Genomic DNA, 21,528 nt, shown 5'->3' on the forward strand with positions numbered 1-21,528 from the left:
TCACTTCCATCATCATTTGTTTCACTTTTATCCTGATCAGCATCCCAGTCATGTTTTATATTTTCATAAGCTCATATGTTTTATAACCTGAAGCTTTCAAATAACAGTACCTCAAGTAATACTTTCTCTAAAGTATAAAAGATACAACATGTACATATCGCGTGCATCAAGCCAGAGGCAGTCAGCTAGCATATTTACAAAAGGCTAAATAACTTTCAGTGATTACTGCCAACCTTATCAATCCGTGGGGTTGTAAATCACTTTTATTTAAAAGGAAGGGGTTAACTTTTCAGTCCTGCCTCATCTGTAGCCCTGCCTCACCTCATGGAGTTTCATCTTAAAGAACCGCTCACCAACGGGTCTTTGAAGTACATAAGTCTCCTGTCATCCAGGGTGAACCAGCGCTTCTTAAAACCCTCCGTGTGCTGGAACAGACAGAAAACCAGGAAGATTAGTCTGCAGACCAGACCGACTGGAGCCCAGCCAAACAGCATTATTGACAAATATTTGTTGTTTATTCTTTCAAATCTCATGCCTGTTATTTATAGCTTGCTCTGAGCACAAATGTGTTGTATATTAAATAGAATCGTCCATGGACAATGTCATAGGACTCAAAGGACAAAAGTGCGGGCAAACGCTTCGAACACAAGCGAAGCAGGAAGTGATGCCAAGCAGCTCTGACCTTTGGCCCCGTCTTCTCCATGTAGCCCTCCTTGATGTAGTTCCTCGTCAGTTTGGGCACCAGCTGCAATTAGACAAGAGCACAGAAACAAAACCAACCCTTAGATAACATTCAACTGCAAAGAAGGAGTTAGTAAGAACCGGGATATCAGCTGATTGCATTTTACAGTGAAATGTGTGACATGCCCATCTGAAGTCCAGAAAACCTCAGCTTCCCTTAATGAGAATGGGTCTAAGGAAGTGGTGCAAGTTGTACATTATATATAAATAACACATTTTTCTGAACACTATTTGTGTTGAGGTTTACTTACATCAACATCATGGGCTCCCGGAAAAGCAACTTGAAGATAATGGAATCTAGCAGCACGTATGGCATTAAACCAGTCCACCATTTCCTACAACACAGCAAAAGATCTCACAAGAATCACTCCACAAGAGAAAGGATTGTGGTCCAGACATGTGGTCCAGACAACATGCAGTTTCTCCTCATGTCCAGCAGAGAGCGACACATTCTACCATTGTTTCTCACACTGGTCTTGTAGGTTCCTCCTTCACTCCAGTCTTCCGCAATAAAAAGCAAACAGCTGTTTGTGCTAAACAACATTAGCATCTAGCTGGTACATATCAGACCAGTAACTATACTGATCAAATGATACTACAATACACACTTCACATTCCAATCGACTCTTCAAATGCTTTACCTCTTACACTATATACACTATATATATATATATATATATATATATATATATATATATATATATATATATATGATCAGCGGGTGTAAGTGGTCCCCACCTTCCCGTCCTCATGGTATACGAAGATGTTCCTGGTGCTGTTGTCCTTCAGGTAGGTGATCTGGAGGCCGTGAGGGTTGCTGATCTTCGCAGGCTGGAAGGTGGCGTTAATTGTTTGGATTTTCATCAAAGCTTTGGGCTCTCTGGCCTAGCACAGAGACATCAGGTCAGACATGAACACCCCAACAGAGAGACACATCCACGTAGTTCACACACTAACACCCCAACAGAGAGACACATCCACATAGTTCACACACTAACACTCCAACAGAGAGACACATCCACGTAGTTCACACACTAACACCCCAACAGAGAGACACATCCACATAGTTCACACACTAACACTCCAACAGAGAGACACATCCACATAGTTCACACACTAACACCCTAATAGAGAGACACATCCACATAGTTCATAAACTAACACCCAGTAGAGACACATCCACATAGTTCACACACTAACACTCCAATAGAGAGACATCCACATAGTTCACACACTAACACTCCAACAGAGAGACACATCCACATAGTTCACACACTAACACTCCAGTAGAGACATCCACATAGTTCACACACTAACACTCCAACAGAGAGACACATCCACGTAGTTCACACACTAACACTCCAACAGAGAGACACATCCACGTAGTTCACACACTAACACTCCAACAGAGAGACACATCCACATAGTTCACACACTAACACTCCAGTAGACATCCACATAGTTCACACACTAACACTCCAACAGAGAGACACATCCACGTAGTTCACACACTAACACTCCAGTAGAGAGACATCCACATAGTTCACACACTAACACTCCAACAGAGAGACACATCCACGTAGTTCACACACTAACACTCCAACAGAGAGACACATCCACATACACCTTCAATCCTGGTTTGTTTTTTTCTGGACTGATTTCAGAAGAGGTTGGTTAATGTTGGCTTCTCAGACTTACAGTTTAAAAGGGATATACCAGGTTGTGAAAAATAGAAAGTAAATAAATAAAATAAAAAAAATGTTATAGCATGTCTGGCCCAGAAAGGAGAAGTGACTGACTGGAGAAGAATTAAACGTGCAGCAGTGATGAGATGCCCACGTGTTATGGACAGTGCTGTGTGGCTCAGAGAAATCTGTAACAAATCTCCTATACAGGCCACACTAATGGAGTTATTCAGGAAGAAAGGGATCCCAGAGAGGGACAGAGGGACAGCACAGGGGACTCACATCATGCTTGTTGAAGTACTTCAGTGCCCCTTCACGCTCAGAGAGAATAAATTTTCGGCTCAGGAACTGTCCGTTGTCTCGGCCTCGTTTCCATAGAAACCCTTCCCTGTAGCCTGTGTGAAGGACAAAGGCAGGAGTCGCACTCAAAAAGACAAAAAGGACTTTAAGAGACACTCACAAAGACAAACGCTTTAAGAGACACTCACAAAGACAAACGCTTTAAGAGACACTCACAAAGACAAACGCTTTAAGTCCACTCACAAAGACAAACGCTTTAAGTCACACTCACAAACGCTTTAAGTCCACTCACAAAGACAAACGCTTTAAGTCACACTCAAAGACAAACGCTTTAAGTCACACTCAAAGACAAACGCTTTAAGTCACACTCAAAGACAAACGCTTTAAGTCACATTCAAATACAAACACTTTAAGAGACACTCTCAAAGACAAATGCGTTAAGTCATACTCAAAAAGACAAACAGAACGTTTTAAGGGCAAACGCAGGAGAGACTTAAAATGAAGAGTTTTGTTAGAGTAACAGTATTAGACTGTTGCTATTCGGGATCTGTTGTGCTGTGATAGAAACCTAATCTTTACTGTTTCTTCATGTGGACTGGACTACCATTTAATATAGTGTGACAAGCTCTGTGCTAAGGCATAGTGAATATCTGAGGTGTGGCGTGCTACCAGCACACACATCTTGTTATAGATGCACATCAACATTTAACGTTTTCATTTTATATGTGAATATTAAGGGCTAGAAAGCTTAGAAGGTTTGTCACAGAAACCATGTTGGTTTAGGCTCACACTCCTGCAGGAGTATAAACAAAGGGAGGCAGTGAAAACAGACATCTGATACTAATGGACTCCTCTGATTCAATGGCAAACCTCTCAACCCACACACACTCACACACACACACACACACACACACACACACACACACTGTCTCTCTCTCTCTCTACCTCTATATTATTTTTCTTGCAGAAAAATATCGACAAAGCAGTGTTTCTGGCACACACACACACACACACACACACACACACACACACACACACACATTGCAGAGAGATGTTACCGTCCCAGCTGGTTTCTGTCACAAACATGTCTTTATCAGTTCATCTGAGCTAAGAGCAGAAGTGTCCAATCACTGCCAACATAGCACTATACACACACACACACACACACACACACACACACACACACACACACACACACATACACACACACACACACACACACACACACACACACACACACACACACACATACACACACACACACACACACACACACACACACACACACACTCACACACACACACACACACACACACACACACACAAGCACACACACAAGCACACACACAAGCACACACACACACACACACACACACACACACACACACACACACACACACACACAATTCTCCTCCCTTTCATAGCAGATGCATTGTTGGGCGAGATCACAACCTGCCATCTGGAGCAACATCATGCATAAATGACCGTAAATGAAATGCCAAGATGTTTGACATCGCCGTGATGAGTCAGCAGCAGTTTGGTGCCCTTAACAACACGTTTCCCTTAACAACACGTTTCCCAGACAACGCCGCACATACTCAAAGCCGTCAGCTTCCACCCATTACAACAGTTGCATATCTGACCCTGTTTCCACGACGATTAACATCACCATCTACGTGCATCTGGTTGAACTGCAGACCCTGAAGATTTTCTCAGTGCCATGAATTGTTTTTGCACACAAACAAGCCAGAAATCAGGTGTATAAATGTAATGTAGTGTACACATATGTGATTCTGCACACAGTCAAGGTTTTGCAGGTGTATGTGAGACAGCTTTAGTTCTCCTGTCTGACTGATCAGCCGATCACACACACACACACACACACACACACACACACACACACACACACACACACACACACACACACACACACACACACACACACACACACACACACACACAGCCCCCAGACCAGCAAGCATTCCACTTAACCTTGAAGAGAATCTATAGAATAAGAGAAACCCCATGAGTCTTCACAGCGTTCACCAAGTCTCTATACAATAACTATATGTTAACTGATTATAGTTAATATCAGTATTTTTTTCCGTATCACTAAATCTAGCACTCCAGAAAGTGATGAGGAACAGAAAACACAGCCTGCTGGCTCTCAGTGTGGGACACAAAAGGAGCTATTGATACACTCTCCACCCAGCCTGCGTACAGGACCGCAATGAGTGCAAAGCACAGACAGTCACGACACACACACACACACACACACACGCACACACACACATGCTCACACACACACACACACACACACACACACACACACACACACACACACACACACACACACTCCCTTGAATAACAGCATGCACATTAGTCCTCCCAAGCAACTCTAGACAACTGGAAACTCCTCCACTGTGCCACAAACACACAACTACACAATGGAAGCTCTTTCTTTAGCAAAGAAACACACATTTTATCCTGAGCTCTGGATGGAACTGTGTGACAAACAAACAAACACACACACACACACACACACACACACACACACACACACACACACACACACATGTATATATATCAGAGCTCAAAATACAGTATGTTAACCCAATCATTAATAAATATAATATTAGCAGACATTTAGGACAAATACAATGTTACATGCTGAGACAGAAACATGCAAAAAATCATGTTGGTGAATCTTTATTCAGCTGAGAGTATTAAACCATTAGAAATCCATTACTACGCACATTTCTTAGTGTGACGCTGCATGACTAACTTCCTGATTGTACAAATGTATGCTACGTTCACACCACAAACCACACGCAAAACAAAACCAATTCATCCTACAACAGAGCTGAAAAAGTGGGACAATAATACAGATGAATCAAATCAATCCTGTGTGGATGCATCAATCTGATCCCAGACCAGCTTTATGGTCTTGCATTATTGATCAGCTCTTTTCCCATTGGTCCACTATTCACATTCTACTCAGACCCAGACTAACCCAGATGTAGCTATCCCCAGTGTAACCCAGATGTAGCTATCCCCCGGATTAACCCATATATAGCTTTCCCCAGGTTAACCCAGATGTAGCTATCCCCCAGATTAACCCAGATGTAGCTATCCCCAGATTAACCCAGATGTAGCTATCCCCAGATTAACCCAGATGTAGCTATCCCCCAGATTAACCCAGATGTAGCTATCCCCCAGATTAACCCAGATGTAGCTATCCCCCAGATTAACCCAGATGTAGCTATACCCCAGATTAACCCAGATGTAGCTATCCCCCAGATTAACCCAGATGTAGCTATCCCCAGATTAACCCAGATGTAGCTATCCCCCAGATTAACCCAGATGTAGCTATCCCCCAGATTAACCCAGATGTAGCTATCCCCAGATTAACCCAGATGTAGCTATCCCCCAGATTAACCCAGATGTAGCTATCCCCAGATTAACCCAGATGTAGCTATCCCCCAGATTAACCCAGATGTAGCTATCCCCCAGATTAACCCAGATGTAGCTATCCCCCAGATTAACCCAGATGTAGCTATCCCCCAGATTAACCCAGATGTAGCTATCCCCCAGGTTAACCCAGATGTAGCTATCCCCCAGATTAACCCAGATGTAGCTATCCCCAGATTAACCCAGATGTAGCTATCCCCCAGATTAACCCAGATGTAGCTATCCCCCAGATTAACCCAGATGTAGCTATCCTTGAGGACCCCTGTTCCACCCATCATAACCCAGACGGCAGCGATACAAACCATAACCACGAATGAACTCAAGGAAGGACACATAAAAACCAGATCATGCCAGCTGGTTCCTGCTAGCTTTCATTCTTTTCTGTTTTTTGCTTATGTGCTTCGGATCCTTTACTCATTTAACAGGCTAGTCATAGTAAAGGAAGAATGAGGACCAAACGAGATGTTCATGTCTGTAACAATGGATTCTGCATGACATTCACCAGCAGTGGATGCAGAGCTAGTCAGCTCACCCCATCATGCCCCTTAAAATGATAGAAATGACAAAAACCTCAGAATAAGAAGAGAAGGTAAAAATTATGTTTCTGTCAAAAAAAGGTCATAGTCGTGCCTACAGAGCACCTGTATTGTTATTGCAATCAAAAAGGTTCTGCTAGAACAGCAAAGAAATCTTAACGTGATTTTTAGGTTTGCAGTGACCGAGGCTGTGAACCTTACACACGGGTTAGCAAGTGTTGCTGACTGTGGTCTCTGTAGTTTGGATTTACCAAGCACCTTTCTGTGACGTTGCCCCAGAGGAATCACTCTAAGAACTTTAAACATCACTCTTTTGCTACAACTAAACAAATGTTGTAAAGTTATAATCTTTGTGCAAATTCTTTTGTAATTTTGCATGTAAGCTCCTATGTGAAATGGTTGGATCCAGAGTATTAAACCAACTGTTGGATGTTTTGTGGTCATTTATACTCTGATGACATTTCTGATGACCTCTACAGACTTGTGTCATGATGTTGCCCCTCTGGCGTGGCAGTTCCTGTGGTAACAGCACCTTGTCTGTCTGTCTGTCTGTGTTTTTCTCTGTCGTGTCCTCATTCTTATTACCTGGTCTGTATTGTGCTCATCCTGTGTCTCAACCTCTTCATAAAAGGCACTTCAAGAAAGGCACTCTTACATTTGCATTAAGAAATGTAATGTTCATTCTTAATCACACCATTCTGAAAATACTACAATTCCCATTCAATAAACAATCAGAAGATTGTAATGTACAAAATCTTGCCAAAATCACATTAACACATGAAAAATAACAGAGTCTAAGTTAACCTAACCTAGTAATCTAGCACGTTAGTGGAACATGGTATATAGTGTACATTTACACCAGTCAGTCACAATCTGTCGCCATGTCCATCACTGTCTGTCTCCATGGTTACTACTATACGATTGCAGCGTATTTGCCAGCACCATTAGCTGCAAGGTATAAGACAGATGTGCAAATGTGACCCATGCCACATCTTCAAGACATTAGCAAAGCCAGCCAAAGTAAACCAAGACCTGTTGTCACTGCCAGTGCATTCTGGGTTGCCTTGGCAGCTATGAACACAGGTTAGGAACTTTGAGAACATTAACAGATGGAGCAAGTTCAGGCCACTTGGGGTGGTGATCACTCCATGTCAGGAATAGCGGTTTCAAATGGCCCTACGACGTCAAAGAGAAGCAAATAAATACGCCAGTGGAAGAGAGTGCAGGGTGGAGCAGATGTATGCCGGTAGCTCCACCAGCATGTACAGGCAGAGGAAGATGGGAAAAAAACAATCTTCTGTGTGACATCGGGAGTCTTGACAGCGTTATAATCAAAACACAGCAGCCACATGGACTACTGGGTAACACATGTGCTGGCTCCCCTGTACCCGCTGGGACTGGAGTGATTGGTGTTCCACTCAGATGGTAAAACTATAGGCCCATGAATGTCATTTTTCAGTAGCCTATATGTAGGTCAAGCCTTCTTTTCAACTACAAATCACTATCATTCCCTCGCAGCCAATGGGCAGGAAGTAAATGCTGTTGGTTTCTCGGTGCCTTCTCACAGAATCTGAGGAAGCACAGCAAACCACAATCGCTGGGTGCTGTACGTGTGAACAGAGAGTGGGGTTTTAGAATATAAACTCAAGAATGAGCTACTGGGGGTTGCTCATCTCCAAAACTGTTTTGAGAAGCAGGAGTCCATGCAAATGTGTCTTGTATTTAACGCAAGCATGTGGGCCACAAACATTGTGAATGAAAAGTGGAGTTTCAAAATGCAAGACTCCAAAACGATACAGACCTGCTGCATTACACTGAGGGCTTCTTTCAGGGTTTCATCCAGGTGTTCTTAGTCATAAAGCCATACCTGGTAACTACATGTTCAAAGGAAGTGAAGTTGCTCTCATTCAATAGCTGTTCTCACTTCACTTGTTCTCATTCAGTACCAGGTCAGCTACTTTCTGCTACAGCAGTACAGTACAGAGCTACTGTTGGTGCTTGTTCAGAAGTGGGTCCATAGACCATGAGGTCATCGAGGCACTTCCTGCAAAATAGTGACCATCATTGCTTAAAAGGCAGAGGATGTAGATGCAAGGTACAAAAAGGAGACCCTGCACAATCTGGAGAGGCCTTATATATATATATATATAGACACGTGCAGGTGAATGTACATCTCTACCTGTGTGCCGCCCAACACGAGACTCTCTGAGTGTTCCCCACTGTGTTGTACCCCAACTTCCTCCCTAACACAAGCTATTAGGAGGCACTGCAAATACACAGAAACTGGAGATCTGATGACAGAGGACAAGGTTTTGAAAACAGATTTTACTGCTGGTTCAAATTTCACTCCCTTTACAAAGCTCTAAACCCAACCTACAACAACAGCAGCTCCACAGGGTGAGGTGGTATTTCTGGGCTTCACAGATGTAGGTGGCATTGAGGATGAACTGCACTGCCTCCACTGACATGAAGGTGTATGTCCTGTAATGCAGATCTCCATCTCCCTCTACAGTGGATATGGATGTATCAGAGGGAGTCTTGATGGATCTGAGCACGGAGGAATCCCAAAACCAAACTCTGATCTTGTGTATATCAAAGTGGAAGATGTGGACAGATCTGTCTAAAGGTACAGGTACTGCTTGTAAATAAGGTTTGGCATTAGTGAAATGGCAGATCCTGTATCCACAACAAAATGTGTTTTGGGTCAAATTGCAGAACTTTTGGGTTGCCAGGTACACCATCATCACGTATGTGCATCTCACACATAAGCTGAACAGCACTCGGCCCATTAATCACAAGACTCCATTTATTACATTGGTTACACCAACCAGCCATCTGTGTTTTCTGAATTTTAGGTACCTAGTGTTTTTATTTGTCTATAGTTTGTTGTTATACTATATTTTTACACCATGTGTTTGTGTGTTAAATGTTTACTACACAGCCAGTCTGGGAACATTGCCTTGTACTGTTTCTCTTCTTCCCACTACCAGCATGTTCAGAAATATTTTATATTAATTTTACAATTCATGAACATCATTAGCTAAATAGACGTCTTTAACACTGTGACCCTCTTGACACTGAAAAATCATTCAACAGACTAGACTGGAGTTTTCTTGTTCTAGACATAGACATACTTGGCCACGTATTTGTCCCCGCAATTAGAAACTATGGAGTGATGCTACACTCTGCGTACTTAGAGAAACTTGTCGGTGAGTAGTGGAAAAATTACAAGGTTGTCCTTGTACACCTTTTGTTAGAGTCACTGGCTCAGGCCAAGTGGTGTATCCTTGTGTAATTGTAGAACAGGCAGTACTGATCTTTAAATACAAAGAATTTACTTATTTTTCTGTCCAATACTGAACATAAAATAGTGCATGACCTGTGGGTGATGCTCAGAGCTTGCAGCTGCTCCACTCACGGTGGACGAAGTGAGTATCTGAGTTATATCCGAGTTATATCCCAATTATATCCGAGTTATATCTGAGTTATATCTTCGGTAGATGCTGCTCGTTCCTCAAACTAGATCCTGTGCTTTCCTCCATCTTGGATTACCCACAGACATTCAAGCTCCTTCACTAACACAGAAGGTTTCTGGATCTGCTGCACCTGCCTTCCAGGCTCTGTACACATTATTTCAGTGCCTCAGACTCAGGGGGGTAAGTGTTAGCGGAAGATCTCGTGCTGGCCCATCCTGCACACCAGCCCTGGGGGGCTCTGTTGTAGCTCTGCTGTAGCTCTGTTGTAGCTCCATATCTCCCCACTATAGAGCCTTTGTGTCTTACAGTAACCTGACCTCCGTATGCTATGACCACGGATCTCAGATTGCAATGTATAGATGCTTAAGGCAAAATAATTTCAAGGAAAATATGTACTACATGTACTACACATTATAGATTGGGCTGCAAAATATTGTTAAAAATGATCACCATAGTGGCACTTGTAATATTGATATCACATCACAGAAGTGTAGAAAATGCTAGTAATTCATTGAGGGATTGCACCCAAAATCAGACTGAGACTATTCACACATAACCCATCAGATGCTAATGAATTTGGCCAAATGATGTAGGCCAATTTCTTGATCATTTTAACAAGATTGATCACAATTGCAATATGCAGAAATACAAGTTAAATATAGTTTTACTGTCTATATGGCGCAGCATTAGTAACAATAATTGAAAATGATCCAGGCAAACATCTTATGAGCAAGAAAGAGAGAGAGAGAGAGAGGGGGGGGGGGGGAGGGAGAGAGAGAGAGAGAGAGAGGGGGGGGGGGGAGAGGGAGAGAGAGAGAGAGAGAGAGATGACAGCAAAGGGCAGAGTGGCTTCCCTGGTGGGCTCTGCAGACCAGCTAATGGAACAGAGTGACTACCGGATTCACAGGGCTGGCTGCACCAGAGGAAGCCAGACGGTGTTCAGCCAGCCAAGCCAACAGCCACGCCAGTTACACGCCCAAATGCTTCAGCCTCTGAAGCACAGAACACACGCCTCAGAGAGGAAGAGGGGAAGAGAGGAAGACAGCATGTAAGAGAAGGAGAAAAAAAACAGGACAGAGAAAGTAGCTGCATTCAATTCCACAGGGTCTCCAAAGCAGCGTCCTGGTAGTCTCTCCTCTCTAAACACGTGATGTGGGTCAAGGGGACCGCAGCTGAACAAATTCCTTCATTCAGAAGGTCCTGCAATGCATCATGCATCACCTTTTGTTCATTTCTATAGACTGCGGGGCAGTTACACAGTTTGCTAATTTGCCTGGCAGCTACTGAAATGTATCCATGTAATGCTGCTGTAATGGATTCCAGCCAGCCAATCTCCCATTGACACTACCAGGGCTCCCACTGCAGCGTAAAGCCAATCCAGGCCTCGCCTGAGTACCATTTATTACTATCTCCACTATTTATTCCTGTTCTCTGTCAGCTCTTCAGCTCTTAGGGAAGAAGGAGCATCTTCATCCTCATCATCATCCTCTTCCTCTTGCTCCCGGATGCAGCTCCACAATGACATTCACTAAGTTACTGTCTCGTATTTCACTTCAACACCTAAACATCAGTAATCAAAAAAGGGGCCAAGGTTCACGTCCATGTTGCAGTCAATCGTGTTTCTTGTGTTTATCTGTAGCCTCGTCCGTTCCAAGCTTCTGTTTGTGTTAGTTATTGTTGTTTGTTACTGTACCGTCTTTCCCTCGCTGATTACAGTACGCGCCAACGTGAATGTTAGCGTGAACGTTGATGTTGATTTGCTCATCTATTAAGGGCGGCAGTTTATTTCTTGTTTTGTGTTGTTGTTTAAATGCCTTTGGCTTGCATTCTCATCTTCTCATCTTTTTGTTCTGTGTTCGGTTAACTGGTTTCCTTAGCAATTCTGTTAATTTGGTGCTCTGAAATTTGTTTAAATAAACCTGCTATATGCTCAACCTGCTTCATTCCAATCCACCTGACTTGAGTCATTACACAATGTTGTGAATCGGTTCAGTCAAGGTAGATCAATGCAAGATGAGTCAACTCTGTTCCTTCTCACAATTCCAAGAACGTCATACCAGAGAAGTATGAAAGTCTAGTAAAGTCAGGGGATTTATTTTGCAGCATTCCCCATCACCCATAATGAAAAAGATCTTCTCTAAAATGTAATTTATCATCCTTGGTGCTGACCAGGAGAGCATGAGATTTGGCTTCAGCTTTGTGGGTAGGACAGGGAGAAGAAACACAATCATATGAGCCCACTACCACATTCTGACCTGATATCAATCATCTACCACAGGGGTGCCCACAAGTTTTCAGCTTGCGAGCTACTTATAAGATGACCAAGTCAGAAAGATCTACCTTTTCACTTTTCAAGATCGCTTGGAGTGAGATTTGAACCTTGTTGACGGGGGGGGGTCAACGTAATTTGTTGACGGGGGGTTTGCGAACGTAAATTGTTGACGGGGCAGTGTATATATACAACCGTACAATAGCCTGGACGATAGCCTTTCATTTATCCACTACTTTTTAATGTCATGCGATCTACCCACATTCCTTCGCGATCGACGGACATCGCGATCAACATAATGGGCACCCCTGATCTACCAGAAGGCAGGATGTCTGGAGAGGGGTTATTCAACCTCGGGCAAGGAAAATGCATTCAAGCCCTCAGCTTCTACACATTGACAGTTCAATCTGGATGGAATGATAAGGCTCTTATACTAACCTATCATTAGGGGCTCAAATCAGGTTATGTATTGGTGAGATGCAACAGTGATTATATTTCAAATATCAGTTTGTCAAAGTGCCAGTTCCACCTCTCCTCCGTCTCATTCTTAAGGACACACCAATGCCGCCAGCGGACATGCCAACATCCACATTGGAGGGACTGCTCGTCCTAGATATAGAACTAGGAATATGGACTACTACTACCTGGGACGCCCAGTGGAGGATGGGTTCCCTTTTGATTCTTGGTCCTCCCAAGATTTCTTCCTAATCCCCGACTAGGGAGGTTTTCCTTGCCACTGTTGCCCATACTTGCATTTGTAAAGCTGCTTTGTGACAATTGTTGTAAAAATGTGCTATATAAATAAAATATAAATAAATAAATGAAAGTATGTGACGGCAGCAGATGATATGTGAGTGTAGGAATAACCTCACCCATGTTTGGTTAATGAATTAATTAATTAAACCATGTTTATATAGTAAATATTGTACCTTTCAAGGTACTCAAAGTCACTTAAATTAAGGAATTAACTGTTAAGGATTTCCAAGAGTTCCTAGATTTCATCAACCTCAACTTCCCTCCAGGTGTGCTCCACAACAACTCACCTGGTCACCTGCTACAGACATATTCCCTTCACTAAAGCATTGATTCACCACAGCTCCCACACTTAACCAACCCAAACCTTGATTGCCCTTCATCATGAAGCTGAATTCTTCAAAGATTTGGAGTCCCAATTCCTGGGCCTCTCCCCAAGGTATTCCCTCTTGCTTTATTTCCTAAAAAGCTCCAGCCAAAATAAACTATGGCAATTAGGAGCTTGTGGCTATCAAGTTGGATCTTGGGGTGTGGCATCTTTGCCTGGAGGGGGTGGTCCACAGGATTCTACAACACATCAGGAGGGCCAATGTATCTCGAGGAGATCTCCAAAGCAGCAGCAAACCATCTTCCAGGACTACCTTCACGTTAAAGGTTGCAGGGGCGGGGCATCCAGAGAAAAACCGGGGACCACCGTGATTCTCACTTCTAGGCAGTCAAGAGACCGAATCAGCAGCTTGGTCAATACGCTCAGAACTCTTCTTGTTCACTTCTCTTTAGGAATACCGCCCCTTGAGAGTGTAATCTAGGGCACCAACCAGGTTTGTTTCCCTGTATCCTGGCCAGGTGGAAGGTACCAGTGATGGAAAAATGGTTTCAGGGAAGTGCGCCGGTATAAGAGCCTGCTCATACACACCTGATGAGGGCTCTCAGATGACATCACAATCCAACACTACAGAAAGGCTCCCGTTTACAGCGCAAAGTTGTTCACCCTGTTCACCAGGAATCTGAATCTTGGTTTGCCCTCCACAATGTTGTCTCAACATCACATCAGACTATCCAAGATGATCTGGACGATCTACCTTGTGACATTCTTGATCAGTTTCCCTCCATTCATGTCTCTCACCGGGTGTGTCTCTCAAGTCACCACTGACAAACATCCAGATGATGTGGTGAGGGCCATCCTGTGCCTCCACATTTCTCCTCATTTTCAGGAGAGATAGGGAGCTCTATTATCTTGTTGACTTGGAGGGGTTCCACCTATAAGAGCATTCCTGGGTACCTGCCAAGGACATTGTGGATTCCCTTCTTGTGACTGACATCCATCAGCAACAAACTAACCGCCAATGTCCAGTGTCTGTGGTTGTCTTAAGAGGCCAGCCAATCTCTCCCTGTCTCTACCAACCCCATACCCTTAGTAGTGCATACCCAAAACTATACCTAGCCCACATATTAACATGTGGCCTTTGTTTCCTGCTGATTATCTGCAATATTGAGCTAAGATGAGCTAAGATTCAACTCAACTGTGAAAAGCTTTAAAAGGCAGGCAACATGAACCCACAAAACTCCTACACTTCTTCTGCTCAGAGCCCCCTGCAGACAGGGAGGCCCCGTGCGCTGTGTGGAGCTCCAGACTTGTGGGACACCGCAGATTTATTTAGAAATATTGAGCGAGAGGAGGACGTCTATCTAAAGTTCAGCCGTCTGAATCCATGCATGAGTTCTCACATAGATAGTCTGGGGTGATAGAGAGGGGAGCCAACCTGTCAAATTAACTCTTGCACAATGCCACCACAGAGGAAAACAGGAACGAAACATATAGACGATGCATTGTGGGTAAGTATGTGTTGGTGAATGCGAGACAGCGAGATATATATGTGTATAGAGAGAGAGAGAGAGAGAGAGAGAGAGAGAGAGAGAGAGAGAGAGAGTATTCTTTTACCTGCTGAGTATGGTTCTTGTCTCTCCACATAGATAAATTCATTCCTCTCATATCTGGCTCGGATCCACTGTTCACGCAGCAGCCTACGGAGAAGGTGGCATTTTAATTTTTTTATTTCTTTTTGGGAGGTTTTGCTGCTATAAGTTGTTACATCATCATGGCCTGAACTTTGTGCCTTGCTCTTTTTCATAAATAATAAGTAAGTAAATATTGTCTATGATTAAGCATTTTGCTTTCTGCTTCTAATGCAGCCCGCAAAGAGCTCTGTGACTCAGCAGAAGCAGACAGGGACCTGTTGGGGATGCAGTTACTGAGCTTCTGACGCTGCACTGAAGATTTTCCGTGCTATCTGTCAGAATCTATTCCTCAACAATCTCTTGCTGACATCTGCCCTCTTTAAGAAAAATTCCACTCATTTCCTCCTTCATCTAGTCCATTTAATTCCACTGCTTTTCAGGGACGTATCTGCCTTGAAAATGATGGCACAAAGCAGCCTGTGCATGTCAGTGGTTGTATGTACAGAGAGCACTGCTTAGACCACTGATCACTGCCTCTTCGCGTCTCAGCACAGTATAACTGGTTATGCTAGACACTAATGCACAGACACACTCACACATGCACCAACCTTCCTGTTTTTAGCTATTTGGGGGATTTTGTGTCTCATGACCTCATCATCTCCTCATGTTGTCTGTAGCTATTGCATGTGTTTTGTCTGTCTTTAAATAAAATGGCCACAGACCACACTGGGGCCATACAGTATATGAAACTGGGGCATGAAAAACATGAGACAACGCTAATAGCTGTCAAGAAGTTATTACCTGCACTGCTGTATGAAACGATATCCCACAAGGTCGTCATCTAAAGCAGCCATTTAAGTTTAGGGAGAAATTAGTCATTAAGGCTTGTCTGTTTTTCCTGGTTACCTTTTAGCAGTTTAAAAGTTTTTCCAACTTTACTCCATTAGGGCTTAAACTCATTACTACTATGAGTAGTTTCAACCCACTGTGAAACCATTAATAGTCCCTGCCTATCACTGCAAAAGGTCAGATTAATGTTAAAACAAAGAAAACGTGTAGGAGCCAGTTACACAGATATACAAATGTAAGGGGTATCCAGCCTTAAGGCCAATATTTTCACAAGCTCTATGCCAAGTTAACATATTCGGCTAAAGAACTGCTTCAGCCAATCAGGGATCAAAGAAACATTCATCATGGTTACTGAAAAGAAAATGAAGGGCATGAAACAGATCTGTTATGATCTGTTATGATCTGTTGTGATCTGTTGTGATCTGTTATAATGTGTTATGATCTGTTATGGTCCTTTACTCACTGGCAGTCTGTCTTTGTCGGACAGTAATAGAACGGTGGCACCTTCTGTTCATACTTGGCCTTGGCAGCACTGTTTCCGGTGGAGGCCATGAACTAGGAAGAGAGCAGGTAAGAGATTTGAGATAGAACAGATAATACGCCACTTACATCACCATATACTCACGTCACAGAAACCTCTGAAAACAACCCAAAACACTGATGCAGGTGGTTACGTGCTGATTTTATTTCAAATCCAGGCGAGCCAAGGTAGTCCACAGAACAGCTCAAACCGGAGCTCTCGGACGTTCACGGCAGACAGCGCACACAGCGTGGGCTGCTAATTAGCCGTATGCTTCTGAGATCAGGACTGTGCGACAGCAGGAGGTCAGGCACACAGAGAAGGACCTGCTGTTACCCTCCTCATCCTCCGCCCTCTTCATCACGTGTGTTGAAGCATCGGACCCAGCAATACACCAAACAGGCCAGTGCTGGCCCCGACATGTCTAGTAGTAACACCAGCACTTGATATGTTCTGGTACTATTCCTATGAGGACATACTGTGCTTTAAAACCGTTCCTCAGGACAGAATGCTTCTCTTTACATAATAAAAGTCACCCTACAAAATGATATAGGTCCTCCTCTATCTTCATCATCCTTCCTGTTATTTCCTTAAAATCCAGTCAGATCAGTTGGTATGTTCTTGTGAAATGCATTTTAAATGTATGGATACTGAAAGCTATGTTTTCACAGTGATATCTATGTATCCAAAAATGTTTTGTTGGCCTCTGTAAGTCCTTGTGAATCATATCTTAAGTGTTCCTAATGGGAATAACAAACCTTTAGTGCTATACTACAGGCTTGCAGTGTACTGCAGCAGTGCTGAACCCTTAAAGTGACGCGCATCTTCAGCAAACGTTGGACAACTCGGTACAGCTTCCCCGCTGTTCTGCTGTTTCTCACGCACTCAGGTCACTGCACTGACAAAAAAAAAAACTGCTTCTTGTAAGCACTACGTTTCACAATCAGATCAACCTTTCTACCTTCCATTTAATTGGCTGCTTACATCAGCACTGAGCGGCTGTTTTAATACCAGATAGAGAACCTTCGTATTCAACATCAGTGGTCATACACACACACACACACACACACACACACACACACACACACATGGCCATTTGCGGCTGATGACTTGCTAGATTCCCTTGGGCGGCTTGGCAGGGAACAGAAACGTGCACACGGCCAGCCAGGCTGGGCCAAGGCTGCGGCACCAGGAGCTGGAGCTGCAGAAACGTGGCAGTGCATTGAAAAGCATAGTCATCGCTTATCTCACGTGGCCAAGGACACGTGTGCTCCACAGCCGTGGCGCCTAAGAAGGGCCCTCGTAGTTAGAGAAAGGCCAACAAGAAAGAAGGATAACGCGCGACATGTAGGAATGATACATCAAAATAAAGCAAAATACAAGCCCTTCCGATTTGAAGTGGGAGGGGTGTAGAACGAGTGGGAGGGGTGTAGAATGAGTGGGAGGGGTGTAGAATGAGTGAGAGAGGTGTAGAATGAGTGGGAGGGGTGTAGAATGAGTGGGAGAGGTGTAGAACGAGTGGGAGGGGTGTAGAACGAGTGGGAGGGGTGTAGAACGAGTGGGAGGGGTGTAGAATGAGTGGGAGGGGTATAGAATGAATGGGAGGGGTGTAGAATGAGTGGGCCGGGTGTAGAACGAGTGAGAGGGGTGTAGAATGAGTGGGAGGGGTGTAGAATGAGTGGGAGAGGTATAGAATGAGTGGGCGGGGTGTAGAATGAGTGGGAGGGGTATAGAATGAATGGGAGGGGTGTAGAACGAGTGGGAGAGGTGTAGAACGAGTGGGCCGGGTGTAGAACGAGTGAGAGGGGTGTAGAATGAGTGGGAGGGGTGTAGAATGAGTGGGAGAGGTATAGAATGAGTGGGCGGGGTGTAGAATGAGTGGGAGGCGCCCCTGTCTCTACTTTCACGGCTCCTTATGCCTTTTTTGCGGGGTTGGTCTCGACTGAAACGAAGCGTGTGCAGCCACTCACCTCCACCTCAGCGGCGTCCCAGGGGTCGAGCAGGACGGACTTGACCCGGCTGATCTGCGGGATGTTCCGGTGGATACCTGAGCAGGTGTCACACATGAAGACGCCCAGGGTGAAGGACGCCCACTCCGGTCCTGCACAGCACATAGAGGGGGAATGGATTCTTACGCACACACAAAGCACAGGGAGGTGCACTGAAGAGCATGTCTTGTGTGATCAGGGCAAACACGGGGGAGAGCATATCTGGCTATTATGTAGTTCTACAGGGGTGACATGAGAAAACTGTAATTAAAATAATTCTGAACTAATTGCCTCATAAATCAAAAAGTAACATTTTACAGACAGCTACTTCCTACAGCCTACCAAAAAACATATTATTTACAGAAGTAGAAAACGCCAGGCCAGTGGTTACACACAGAAAAGCCACAGATTTTGAGACTTACATCTCCCACTCTGCCCAAGTCTCTCTTGGCATGCAGTCAGTAATACATGCATACAATACGCTAGCCAGATTATAATTGTGCAGAAGGAGCATGAGAGATAGAGTAGGAGAGAGAGAGAGGGAGAGAGAGAGAGAGAAAGGGAAAGAGGGACATTGTGTGTGTGAGAAAGAGAAAGAGAAAGAGAAAAGAACAAAAGAAACAAAAATAATAGAGGCACAACACAACACTGAGTGACAGCAGGGAGGAAAAGGCAGAGATAGAGAGAGCGAGAGAGAGAGAGAGAGAGAGAGAGAGAGAGAGCGTTGTGTGCAGGTCAGGAAGTAGCTGAAAGAGAACTGCAGAGTACATGTACTTAAACGTGTGTGGTAACAAAGGCAGACCGGATGTCCATGATGCTGGGCTTAGCATAGCCGCGTTCTCTGCAATATTTTCACAATACCAGACAGGGCTGTGTAATATACTGATTAGACCAAAAAGCACAGAATATGTGAGTGGGGAAAGGGCACCACGCTATAGAATAACTCCACGACATTGAGGTCATCATGACATTTTGACATCTGTTAAAAACGGGATGATCAAATCCTCAGAAATTAAATGAGATTTTGTTTTTTAAACAAATGCCTGTTATAAATTTGATATTGCAATATTAATATGTGCAAATATGTTTATATAGTAAGCATTGGAGTAGTCTGGTTGAGAAGAGGTTACTGTTCTGATGCTATTCCAGGTTCTTCTGTCAACCAGCAGACAGAGCTGTCAATAGCAGCACTACTACTAAGCAAGTTTGTGCTGAAATGAAGCAGAGAGCTCCTTCAGATTGTGCTGTGGTCACTATGACTAATCTCAAATTGTCCTGCTGACTGTGAACAGATTGCTCAGCTACTGGCAAAGAGCTGTCCTACAAATGTATAATCGCTTGATTGATCGCAGTAGTTTGGCCTGCATAACTGTTCTATTGCGAGACACACTGTCCAAATGACAGGGGCGGTGGCGGTTATAAACCCACACCTACTTCCTTAGATGTTGTTTACTATATTCTTGCACTCTCTACACAAAGACAAGTGACGGGCTGATGTCCCATATACAATGCAGGCCCGACATGTCACAGGAATCCAGAGTTCATCTCGGCATTAACACATTGTCATTGCTGACTCTGAAATGGATATACGTACATGTGATTCATCTCTGAGGAGAGACTTTTGCATTGTTGTGTCAAGACAACAAAAACAACAATAACAATATATTCTGTATAAAACGATACCGAGCGTTACTGTCTGAATAGGTCTGGACATCACTGTATATAAATATAGCAGCTCCCTGAGGTAAGAAGGCCTTCCCGAGAGCTTCTCGAGATTCACTCTCATAATGGGAGACTCTACTGCCAAAGAATCCACCTTGTAAGTCACACCTGGGAGTCTGGTGTCATCCCAATCTAATTATCCAACTGCCGCTGCAGATTATTGATGATAATTCATAATTAATACTAGGAGCTATATGCTGTAATCCATCTGCGATGCCAAGTTAGTGCAGAAAAGAATTTAAAAAGTTACAGCAGACCTGTAGTGGGTTTTTTAAAACTGTGTGGAGCTACCCTGAAGAGTTCATTATAATAATTGTATAAGGGTTATTTGACAGGTGTAGATAACACAAAGAGATAAGTTCACGAAGACTGATACAATAACAACATAATAACGGCATAAATAACTGAGAAATGTATCCATTTCCCCCGATAGACTCAAAAACACAAATAAACTAAAAACCACAGAATGTTGAACTCCCCTTTTATACATAACATTTGAGCTCTATACCAGAATGCAGTTTCCAGCATGGAAACTGAGGCACTGTAGATAATCCCTTGTTGCTCTGTGTCCCCCCATACCCCATAATATTTCCAGGTCACAGGTCAACTATTCAGCAAGAAATGTCATCTGGCTGATGTCTTTAATGGGAAACATCTCCCCACATCTTGTATCTTCCATCTTAAAGAAGAAAACATGTGAAAGGAGAAGTGAAACCACTAAGTATAACCTTGCACCATGTTTCAGAGTTTGCGTTGGCGGGCTCGAGAAACACAGGTGGAATTCATAGAGAGTTCAGATTATTAGAAAACATATTTTGAACTTGTGACACTGGGGGGGAGGGGGGTGTAGTCATTGATTTTGAAAACGGAAGATTAATACAGTGAGGGGGGAGAGAGAGAGAGACAGAGAGAGAGAGAGAGAGAGAGAGAGAGAGAGAGAGAGAGAGAGAGAGAGAGAGAGAGAGAGACTGTGTCTTACTATGTCACCATGGGATCCAAGTGTTAGGACCATATGTTAATTATAATGGCAGGTATACAAACTGCATGTTTATTCATGTGTATTCACACATGTCTGGACATAACTAATGTAATGAATGAATTCTCTAACATTTTCTGAGTGTCCTACCGCTTTGGGCACTGAGCTTGGCTTCATTTCTAAGGTTTTTCACACATACTCTTTCACACACACCTATTTTCATTCTGGGTTTTAATTAAGATGTGTCTGACCTTCTCCAGACAGTAAGACACCTTCTCCAGAC

The 21,528-nt window shown here is 43.7% G+C and overlaps 1 protein-coding gene across 2 annotated transcripts in view; it reads right to left on the minus strand.

Moving 5' to 3' along the window:
- LOC143487921 (arf-GAP with dual PH domain-containing protein 1) overlaps positions 1–21,528 on the minus strand; it is a 28,621-nt gene that overhangs the window by 3,959 nt on the left and 3,134 nt on the right. The window contains exons 1-9 of one of the 2 annotated variants that reach the window (XM_076987230.1): positions 18,970–19,288; positions 18,530–18,660; positions 16,503–16,594; positions 15,174–15,256; positions 2,709–2,821; positions 1,480–1,626; positions 993–1,076; positions 683–745; positions 354–425 (exon numbers count right to left, since the gene is read on the minus strand). In XM_076987230.1, the coding sequence (XP_076843345.1) occupies positions 354–425; positions 683–745; positions 993–1,076; positions 1,480–1,626; positions 2,709–2,821; positions 15,174–15,256; positions 16,503–16,594; positions 18,530–18,625 (750 nt within the window). In that variant the 5' untranslated portion in view covers positions 18,626–18,660; positions 18,970–19,288. Of the gene's footprint in view, positions 1–353; positions 426–682; positions 746–992; positions 1,077–1,479; positions 1,627–2,708; positions 2,822–15,173; positions 15,257–16,502; positions 16,595–18,529; positions 18,661–18,969; positions 19,289–21,528 lie in introns of those variants that run through there. The other variant, XM_076987222.1, reaches the window with a different exon arrangement.

This window comes from Brachyhypopomus gauderio, chromosome 2 (assembly GCF_052324685.1).
Source record: "Brachyhypopomus gauderio isolate BG-103 chromosome 2, BGAUD_0.2, whole genome shotgun sequence".
Lineage (NCBI taxonomy): Eukaryota > Metazoa > Chordata > Actinopteri > Gymnotiformes > Hypopomidae > Brachyhypopomus > Brachyhypopomus gauderio.